At 33.1% G+C, this 11,695-nt stretch overlaps 1 protein-coding gene across 1 annotated transcript in view; it reads right to left on the bottom strand.

Moving 5' to 3' along the window:
* Positions 1–11,695, bottom strand: part of nmo (serine/threonine-protein kinase nemo) — a 99,002-nt gene that overhangs the window by 87,193 nt on the left and 114 nt on the right. The window contains 1 exon segment of the mRNA XM_018542289.1: positions 11,527–11,695. This exon segment is cut by the window's right edge and continues 22 nt beyond it. Coding sequence (XP_018397791.1) covers positions 11,527–11,695 — 169 coding nt within the window.

Genomic DNA, 11,695 nt, shown 5'->3' with positions numbered 1-11,695 from the left:
TATATATATATATATATATATACATATCTCAAACATTATAATCAAGATAAAATTTATAGAAATTTGATTTTAAAATTCTATTATAATCAAAATCGATAATCAAAATTCTGATATATATTGAGTTTAGAATTTGTTTTGTTTGTATACTTCTTGTTGGTACAACACTTTTCTCAGTGTTGATTCGTTTAGAATTTAGATACACCACAAAATATCACAAAAACGAAACTGTTAATAATATCGCGCCAAGCAGCTGTTATCAGTACCAGCGATTTCGCGTCTGGTCGAAACATTTTTACGCGCGTAAACGAGATGCCGAATGCATGCGTTTTACCGTCGCCATCCGTTACACGTCACGTCAGCGGACTTTTACGCGAATAGCATGTTCCGCTATCGAGATTCAATCGGCGCGACGCGACGCCGCCGCCAGTCGCGAACTCGATCGCGGAAAAACGTAACGCCGGGCTCTCGGTACCGCGGTTTCCGCCCGACGCTTTTTCTGCTTTTTCGCGCACGCAAAAAAGCACTCGTCGCTGTCACACGTTATGATATGAAAGTTCGATTGACTAGCTATGAATAGAGAGACACGATATCTCGATAGTACAGCGCAGACACGCTCTTGTTTCCTTTGTAATGTATATTAATTATTTACGTCAAATTCTACTACGGCTTACCGGTTTCAAAAGATTTTGTTTTGATTATAAGTGAATAAAATATTTTCTTGATTTTATAGTAAAGAAAAAAATACGATATTTTATTTTACATTATATTTTTATGTTATATCACATTTTTTATTTATATCGTATACATACCAAAAATCCGTGATAGGTCATCAAATCTAAATGGAGGTATGTTAAGTTAGCACTCCAACTATAGTACTCAGGAGTTCTGATTAGAGTTCCCACTTCCTTTTGACGAGACGAAGAGTTCCCTATAGTTAATAACAAGAGTTCCGCTCAATAAACATTTTTTTTACATTTTTTAAAAATAGGGTGCTAACTTTTTATCGAATTTCGAGGTGGAAAGTTCTGAGCGGCTTAATAGCTTCAATTTGCGATTGCCTAAAGTTCCTGATATGTAAAAAAAAATTTCGAATAATGAAAAAAAAATTGAAAATTTTTGAAAAATTAATTTTTAGATACAATAGTTCTGATGATAATTCCTGCTTCTTTTTAACGATACGAAGAGTTCTCTATGATTTTTAATGACATATGCGCCTAATAATCATTTTTTTAATGTTTTAAAAATGGGGTGCTAACTTTTTAACGAAATTCAAGGTCGCATAGTTCTGATCAGCTTAACAGAACTATTTTGTGAATACCTAGAGTTCTTGATACATAAAAAACATTTTAGAAATATAATAAAGTTTAAAAAAAATAGTGGAAATCTTTGAAAATTTTTTTCAGAGTACCGAGTAGTTCTGAGTAGCGTTTCTTATAGTACTCGACGAGTTCTATCGAAAACTGTAAGGTGAAAAAGCGATTGGACCAACGGTTTGCAAGATACAGCGACATTTGTCAGAAAATCGACAATTTTTAGAGTATATCTCGGAAACCATTGGTCCAATCGCTTTGAGCCCTCATACTTTTCGACAGAACTCGCCGAGAACTGTTCAGAACTCCGAACAGAACTACTCGATACTCCCAAAAAATTTTCCGACGAAAATTTTTGATCAAAAATTTTTTGGGAGTACCGAGTAGTTCTGTTCGCATATGTCATTAAAAATCATAGAGAACTCTTCGTATCGTCAAAAAGAAGCAGGAATTATCATCAGAACTATTGTATCTAAAAATTAATTTTTCAAAAATTTTTAATTTCTTTTTTATTATTCGAAATTTTTTTTTACATATCAGGAACTCTAGGCAATCGCAAATTAAAGCTATTAAGCCGCTCAGAACTATTCCACCTCGAAATTCGATAAAAAGTTAGCACCCCATTTTTAAAAAATGTAAAAAAAATGTTTATTGAGCGGAACTCTTGTTATTAATTATAGGGAACTCTTCGTCTCGTCAAAAGGAAGTGGGAACTCTAATCAGAACTCCTGAGTACTATAGTTGGGGTGCTAACTTAACATACCCTCTAAATGGTGACATTTTTTTAATTGTACATTAATTATTAACAAATTGTTCGCCATAATATTTAAGTGTTAATTCCTTAATCTCTTGTAAATACGTGATCGAGACGTTCTCCGATTAGTTCTTATTATTCTGCGATTAATACGGATCTTCACGGTTTTGTCGAGGACAACGCGAAGGTGGGATTCCATCAAGCTAATCAATTCGGAACGCAAAAAGATCATTTCTCTCTCCCTTTTTCTCTCCCAGCGGCTCTAACATTGACTCTAATTTACAGAAACGCGATCGTACGGCACGCGATGAAGATGGTTTCGTGTTTCTTGCACCTGTGAGCACCAGCAGTACCAGTCGCCATCGCGTATACGCTCCAGGAATGTATCGGGTTAACTATACACGGTGTACCGGATTTGTGCGGCTGTAGAGATAAGATTTTTCAATAAAATTCGATAAATAGTGTATATAAGCAGAATTAATCTCAAAAACATGGAATAAAGAAAGTTACGATTATATATAATACTGCAATATTTTTCAGTTAAAAATTCTAATTCAATTCTATAATTAGAGTTTGAACGAAAAGAAATTTCTTTTGATGATTTTTCTTCAAAAATCATTTTTCAATCATGAGCAATAAAAAATTCAGAAACTACGATATCTTAAGAACGGTTGAAGTATCTAAAAGTTTAGCTAGATGTGCTGATCTGAGAACAAAATAAATTTTATTAGATTATCAAAATAATAATGTAGAATATCCATACCGATTGCTAATTGTAAAACCTTGGTAAAAAGTAATTAACTGTTTTTGCAGTATTATTTCTCATATTTGAATTTTTTACATAATTATTTTGATAATCCAATAAAATCATATTTTCAGATTTACCTCGAATTTACATTTTTACCTATATTTTGAAATACTTCAGCAAAGTCGTCCTTTCCATCTGTACAAACAATCGATAAAAAAAAATCAGTATCTACAAAATAGACTTCTCGACCTTTTCGAATAGGTATTAATTGCCAACATATGTAATGAGTTCAGTAAGAAACACAATTAGCGCTAAAAAAGAATTATCATTTTAAATTCATCAATCAGCGTCTAGAGTTTTAGAAATCTTATAAATCCTAAATTATTTTTTGCTATTAAATCGTAATTCCTCGACAAAATATTTCTCTTCAGCAAAATGCCTTATACCGCGAACTGTGAAAAAGCATCAGTGTTCCATTGAGTGAATGTTTGAGACACCTTATGTATTTCAACATCCAGATGTTAGCACATAAGGCGAAAAAAGGTATCCGCGAACACGTTACGCGTTCCAGCGCAAATGGATATTAATTGCTAGGAGTATTAGAGAACTTGTCAGATTAACCCTTACATGAATATGCACGATCTTAAAGGACAAGGAAGCTGTTCTGTCGTAAATTCGAGACGGTATTCTCGAAGTTAGAATTAATGCGCGCGTCTCGTGCGTGAGCTCATTCTACGTTTCCAATTAAGTCGCGATGCCCCGAGAATCAATAATTCTCCGATACACTGAAACACCTTGAGTAATACACACTCGCGTAAATAATTCTAAGCCATTATCTTAAACGGTAAAATATTGTCATCTTTACCCTCTAAAATTTTTGGAATGAAATCTCACTTTTAGAAATTGATAATTTCAGCTACTCTTTTTTCAATACTGGCACAATTATCATTTTTTGTAACTTTTCAGAATTAGATTCCACTCCAAAGATTTAAAAAAAACGTCCCTCTCCTTTTTCAGAATGATTTTTCATATCTCTGAAATATTATATAAATATATAAATAAAAACTCATGTTTCACGAAAAAATATAACAAATTAAAACACGATTGGAAAATTCAGTTACGACCAATATAGGATCGATATTTCCATTAAATGTGTCAAATAAACAGTCAAGAGTTGGATATGTGGATTGGTGGTAAATGAGAACCGAGCTTGTGTAATTTGCTGCAATAGCCGCTGTTCGGAGTCAATGTTAGGACCTTGCCCTTCATGTGCATGTGTATATTATTGTGATATGTACGTGCGCGCATCGAAATTGTATCAGCGAAACGGAGACAAAGGAAAAAGGCATGATTGGATTGTATTTTTTATAATATTTGAATTTTATATTTGACAACGTATTTTATAATAGAATATTTAGATATGATTGTAAGTCATCCCCTCATCCAACTCATTACATATTTCATGTAAATTTTACGTGTCTTTTACATTTAACAAAAGAAACGTTAGTTAAATTGTAAATGTAGGAAAATTTCAATCAATTAAAGTCGTACGAGATATAAAATTCAATATAATAGGTTAGCAATACTTTGGAAAAAATATTACAAGATCTGCGTAAATAAACAGTAATAAAGTAATTAACAAAAAAAATTGATAAGAGATTCAATGAGAACAAATAAAAAAAATGTAACTGACTCAGCTGATGGAAAAAAAAATATAAATATCTTATAATATAAAAAATAATAATAAGGCTCTGTGAGAAAATAAAACAAAATAGAACAATTGAAGGGCTAAAAACCAATTATATAATAAAGAACGTTTAATTTAAAAATAAAAACAATTACAAACGATTTTTTAATAAAATTCAATATTTATTGTCGAAACCTACCTCTGTATATAATTCAGTCATAAAAATAATCGCTACTATTACTTTCCTTCACCTTTCAGGAAAGTTATAGATTCTAGCTCTCGATGGAAAGACTGGTTTTTATACTTGCAGTAAATTCATCAAATCGTATTTTCTTATTTCTTCGACATTTCTAAATTTTTTGTCAGACAAAGTACCTACGTTGCACGTCGACTGGAACAAATGATAATCTGAAGGCGCTATGTCCGGCATACTCATCGGACAGAGCGCCTTCAGATTATCATTTGTTACGGTCGATGCAACGTGCTTTGGATGCATTCGTTTTTGACGCTCACGCACTGTAAGCTTCATTTTATTTATTTTCCTTCCATATGTAATGATAAAATAGAATACGATAAAAATAGAATAGAAAAACTTACAGCGTATGAGCGTCAAGAACAAACACATTCTTTGTCTGACGAAATATTTACAAATGTCCAAGAAATAAGAAAATAATTTGATAAACTTATCAAAAAAAAGTCTTTCTATCAAACAGCGTGGAATCTACGATTTGTTTAAAAAGAGAGGAAAATACTGAAAAAAGATAAGAATTATATTCATGATTAAATTATGTCGGTATGTTTCGACAATAAATACTGAATTTTATTAGAAAAAAATTGATTATTTAAAAATAGATTTGTTGTACAATTAATATTTGTATCGTATTGTGGAGATATAGAAATAGAATATGCAATGAAAAAAGAGTCTGGTTGCATTAATTGGAATTTTGGTAAAAAAACAAATTAAAATTTATCTCGGAATTTATTTGTATTGAAGGTATTATAATTTTATGTTCAAAACGAGCGAGATAGAAAGAGAGAGAAATAACCAGAATTCTAATTGATAATATCAGAATTTTCTGGTTCTTTCATTTTCGACCAAAAATTTTTCTCAGTGAGCCGATAATTTATTATCACATTTACACTGCTTAATAAGAACGTTATAAAAGTGCCGATTCGCAGAATCGCTAAAAGTGCGTCTATAGAGAAGCTTGTTCACTTATCCTATCGTCTTTTCCTTCTTTTTCTCGATATTTTCTTAAGTCAGATCACAAGTGGAATAAGGTCGGGATATTTTAGCCTCGTCCATTCGTGCATCGGGCGATCCACTTGGTTTGCAGATAGACGGACTTATCTGATATTAAGAAGGGATAAACCCCTAATTAAGACCGTCGATAAAGTCCAACGTGCGCTCTCGTTGCCTATATCGCGAAAGCTCGATTTTGGGCTATGTGAAGTTGGCCCCCCCACTATTGCAAAGCTAAAAATGACCATGACCATTCGTTTGGTGGTCGTTTGGTGGTGTTTGGTAGTCAAAGATATAATGAGAAATGTCAAAAAAAGAAGAACGCGCGTGAAGTTAGCCCCCCCATTTCTAAAACTCGGCTTTGCAGAATGCAAATGCAATAATGGCTGTAAGCATTCGTTTGGTGGTCGCTTACTGACGTTTGGTAGTCCATTCCCGATAATTGGTAGTCGAAATTATAGCAGGAAATATAAAAAAAAAAGATATATGCGTGTGAAGTTAGCCCTTCCATTTTTAAAACTCGGCTTGCATTCTAAAAATGGAAGGGCTAACTTCACACGCATATATTCTTTTTTTGATATCTCCTGCTATAATTTCGACTACCAATTATCGGGAATGGACTACCAAACGTCAGTAAGCGACCACCAAACGAATGCTTACAGCCATTATTGCATATGCATTCTGCAAAGCCGAGTTTTAGAAATGGGGGGGCTAACTTCACGCGCGTTCTTCTTTTTTTGACATTTCTCATTATATCTTTGACTATCAAACGTCCGGAATGGATTACCAAATACCACCAAACGACCACCAAACGAATGGTAATGGTCATTTTTAGATTTGCAATAGTGGGGGGGCCAACTTCACATAGCCTCGATTTTGATATCGCGCGAACGCCGAATGAATCGACTGCACCGCGCTAGATAAGTTTCTTAGTTTCTCCAATCCTTTAGTAAGATGCATCAAAGGTAGTTAATTATTCAAGCAAATTTCTGTTTTATTGTTCAAGAAATAATTAAAATATTAATAAATTTAATAAAAATCACATTCTTTGCAAAACATCATTATTAACGAATTATAATTTCCTCAATAAAAATGCCGCAACGCCAATAACTTTTGAAATAAGCGTTTAAGAATAACAGGCTTTTCAGCAAATTAATCTTTAGAAGTTAAAATAAAAAAAATTACAAAGCAAATAATTTCAAAGAATTGCAGCGCAATTTGGAAAAATTTGGAGCTTATTGTTAGATATTAAATTGTATTCTTTTTTTTTAAATAAATTAGCAATACTACTGAAAAACGATTTAAAAAATCTTAAATCAAGAGTCGATAAATAAACTACAAACGGTGTACCAAATCTGATGCCAAATCGGTCTTCTTATATCTTGAAGAAAAAGAATGTTTTCTCTCTTATTATATATATAAAGTACGGAATATTCTCTTGGTCAGCAAAACTTAAAACCTATTCATGGCTTTTACAGAGAAAGTTAACAGACTTCTGGTCAGTGAACATAAAATCGATTCTAAAATTCTTAAAGGATGCGCCTTCGAATCATATCTAATGTCAATTTAGAAACACTTCCTACACAAGAATGCAGTCAATGCAGCCTAATACTAATTTAGAAACACTTCCTACATAACAATGCAGTCAATGCAATCTAGTCAATTTAGAAACATATTCTACACAACGAAGTTTCTCAAGGTAAGGCATTTTAAAATAAACGCACACACAACTTGCACGTTAAGATGCAAGATTAAGTAGAAGGGCGGCGTGCTGCTCAAAGATAGATAAATCAAGTAAACGACTTCACACGACAACTACATTGTGCCGCTCCCCGCAGAAAAGTCAGGTGAAAATTTCAAACTTATCGGTTTCACTATGATAAAAGTGTTTAAGGACTGCCGCATAAACTTTCCAATAACAGTAATCGTAAGACGTATCGTAAAAATTAGCCAATCACAGTCAACGACTTTCAAAGATTTAAACTTTCAACTCTGATTTCAACTTTTATGACTAATTCTTACGTTTTACTGTAAGTGCTTTCCATTTTTGTTAGTGACACAAATCGACACGTATTATTCTGTCTCCGTTACTCATGAAATATAAAGATAGAACGACATTTGTATCATTATATGAAAGATATTCCATGATTGTCACAAATTCCTTATTCTAATATTCCATAACTTTTCCTTGATTTTCTTGATCAGACAAAATTTCATGATTTTCCCCGAATTTCAATAACACTTTAAAATTGTTTATATTTTCGTCCTGATTTAGAAACCGTTAAATATTTTGTTGAAAAATCAATTTACTTAATACAGCAATGTAAATTACTGTTAGTGTTGCTAACTGCTTGTATTTTTAATTGTTAAATTGGTAATATATTCGAAAATTGCATATATAGATATATGATGCACGTACATATACGTATTAAACTTTATTAGAGTTAAGAATTTTAATTTTACAAAATTCTCTAACTTTCCCCTGATTTCTCTGACCGTTTTCAGTTTTCCTGGCAATTCCCTGACTTCTTGATTTCCAGTTTTATGGCAACCTTGGCATTATAATTACGGTTACGGAAAATGCGTGCGGTGATCCTAAGACTTTTTCATCGTATAGCGATGAAAGAGCAACAGAACTATCGGGTTCTCCCGCATGGAAAATGCGGGAAAAGTCATGATATTTTCTATCGGGGAGAGGAAGAGGGGCGGAAAAACGTTGCCGTAAATATCCCTGGACGTATACGATAAATATAGACAGTGTTCGTTAAACAAATATTGCCATAGCGCGGACTCTATTTTTTTTCATTGCCCGATTTTCTATACCGGCAAAAGAGGGCGGTGAATTTAATTCATTCGTTATAAAGTGCCAATATTGGAATATCCAACGTTATCGACGTTGCTCCTTCTGCCCCGCGTATTATTTTACATTTTAACACACATTTTCAGCAAATAATCAGCAAAGAAAAAATAGAACATATGACATTTAACCTTTTTTTTCGAGCGAGATAATCCAATTAAAAAAAGCTGAGAATATCATATCTCTCCTTATCCGTTAAAAAGCTGCAGAGCGAAGACACGTGTGAGATATAATAGACCATAACAGAATAATATAACAGAATAATTTCATATTATCTAAACGTGAATATGCAAACGTATTACACACGCATGTAATAGATAAAAATTTACATACTACTGTATAACTATTTTAAAAATTTATTACCAAAATAAGTACATTCATAAAATATGTAGACTATTCATCGTGTTAAATTATATCCAATTCGACAATATCATTTCTATAAAATTTATATATCACCATTGCTATCACAGTAAAAAAAAACGTTCTTGTTTATAGTATGTGTGTTGAATTTTTTAACATATTCAAGTATTAATTTAACACAATGTGATTATGTTATTTAAAGATTTTATGTTAAATTGATATTCAACATTTCTTAGTGTCAAAATAATATAATTTATAAATAAGTGAACGTAACAACAGTGGAATAAAGTAACAATAAAGTACTTTAAAACATAAATTCTGAGATAAATGAATAAAATTCTTTTACATAATATTGACACAATCTTCATCTTGTATTAACCCAAAAATTTGAGTGAACCGTTTGGGATATGCGATTTATGTTAAATTCGACAAATTTTTTCCAGTGTGCAATATATTCTTAATTTGACTAAAGCAATAAAGTGAAACCATTTAATTCAAGAAAATGTATTAAAAATTTGACTTATAACTTTAATTTATTACTAAATACACGCGTTAAAATGTGGACAATGTTTACTTTGAAACTGACTGCAGAAATGGATTAATTTACATTTTGACGCACGTGGAAGTTAAAAAAAACAAAAAGTTATTCAACTTAAGAGATTGAATTATACAATTGCTCCTTCATATCTAACAGTATATATTTTATAATTACGTTTATCCATCCCGTACAGCGTCGATCTTTCGAGCGACGCCTTGAAGCTTCACTATTTCGACTTCGAGTGTGATTTATTGCCAGTCTCTCCGAGAAAGAAAGAGAAAGAGGAAGATGCAAAAATACTTTCCAGACGCCGAGCGAGCTCGCGCTCTCGACGCGAGTGTTTTCGTTTGTTCCACCGCCGGATGATGAAAAAAAAAACGGAAGTCAGGGGCCCGCTAAGCGTGGAAAAGGGCAAACGAGTTTCCTATGAGGTTTGCTCTCACCTAGCGGAATACACCTCGCGCGGGTGATCGCGATTGCCGCAACTCGTCGCTCCACTTTCTACCGGGACATCGTTTACGCGCGCGCACCCGGAGGCTTCGCTAGAGCGATAACGCTATCTAAATACGCTGCGCATTCGTGGGGAATTTTCCCGTGGGCTCTGGGAATAACCGGATAACAAAACGATAAAGATGCGAAATAACCGATTTTGGATACTTGCCGGAGTACATTCGCAGAGTTAGCGTCAAATATAAATAAAGATGTGTTTTTCGATGGAAAAAACTTTCGCGCGTGATTTCTGCAAAATCTATACCGAAACAAACCGTACACTGAAAAAAAAGAAGAGTCTATAGTAATAGCTACAAAATGTTGAATGAAATAATTTCAATCAAATGTTCCGTTAATGTATAAAAAAAAGAAATATAATTTTTATATGAATATTTAATAATTACATTACCAAACAGTTTATATTATATTTGGTAATATTTACTAAATGTTTAAAAAAGTAATATTTTTTCCGATACACATTAACCGAATATTTTATTAAAATTATTTTATTTAACTTGGTAGTTATATTATCAGATTTTTCAATGATACGCGTGCGATTATAATTTATGACACGATGTGATGTATATTTGTGCGTCATGGGGTTTATAGATATTATATTAAAAGCAGCACAAAAATTAATGTCATAAATTGACCGCGAAAAGCTTTCATCATTTATTCGGGAAAATTCACTTGCTGTCGCAAATATTCGGATCATTCATTCTGTATAGCTAATTATCCAGGAGAGAATTAGTCACCTAATTTTTTATTACATAAACGATCACCTGATTTTGTTATAACTCAATTAAAAGTCACTATTATTAATACATTAAATTATTGCATAATATTGATTGTTCTACAATTTATTAATACTAGATTAATACTAGAAATCATTATGCTTACAGATATACTCAATATTCTCTATGAATAAAATTAAAAGAAGTTATAAATTCTCAATCAGTAAAAAGAACTGATTGAGTTTTATTTTCTCGTTGCGTTGTATGATAAAAATCACTCCAGGTGACTATTCGATTAAAGTAGGTTTTTGAATTACTTAACTCTCGTTTGCCAAATATTGTTTATCATCATAGCATTAAAAACGTGTTGATCATACATAACTCTTTATATGTATAGTTCTTTTTTTATATTTATATCTAATATATTGTAGAGAATTCAAATTTCTTTCTTCTTAAAGCATTCCTATCAAAACTGCTGCCACATCGTTCATACATAAATGACGCTTAATTTTATTTTAAAAACTCAGAAAACCAAATTTTTATTTTTTACCGTTGAAAGACGGGACTTACGAAAGTTTGGTGTCATTCACTTCGAATGACGCAGCGTTCTTGGATGTAAAAACTGTAACGTAAGGAAAATTCATTCATGTATGCACGACGCCTATGAACGTGGCGAGTCAATATGTTAAAACTTGCAAATTTGACAAGAAGCGATCATACCGCGAGCAATCAGCTGCTCACACTCCAAGAAAAGATTGAAAAACCGTCGAAAGCGGAAGAATGTACAAGAGAAGATTCGGACTTACCAGACGACGCCGAAGGCCCCGTAACCGATGGGTCGGTCCGGCTGGACGGGATCCTGGGCGGGCGGCGGAGGCGGGGGTGCGGGGGCCGCAGGGTGGTAGTAAGTGGGGGGTGCCGCCTGGGCCGCGGCCGCGGCGGCGGCAGCGGCGGCGAGGACCGCCTGGCCCGGAT

This window comes from Cyphomyrmex costatus, unplaced genomic scaffold (genome assembly GCF_001594065.2).
Source record: "Cyphomyrmex costatus isolate MS0001 unplaced genomic scaffold, Ccosl1.0 scaffold11, whole genome shotgun sequence".
Classification (NCBI taxonomy): Eukaryota; Metazoa; Arthropoda; class Insecta; order Hymenoptera; family Formicidae; genus Cyphomyrmex; species Cyphomyrmex costatus.
The sequence above is the reverse complement of the archived record's forward strand: the minus strand, read 5'-3'. Positions and strand labels throughout refer to the sequence as shown.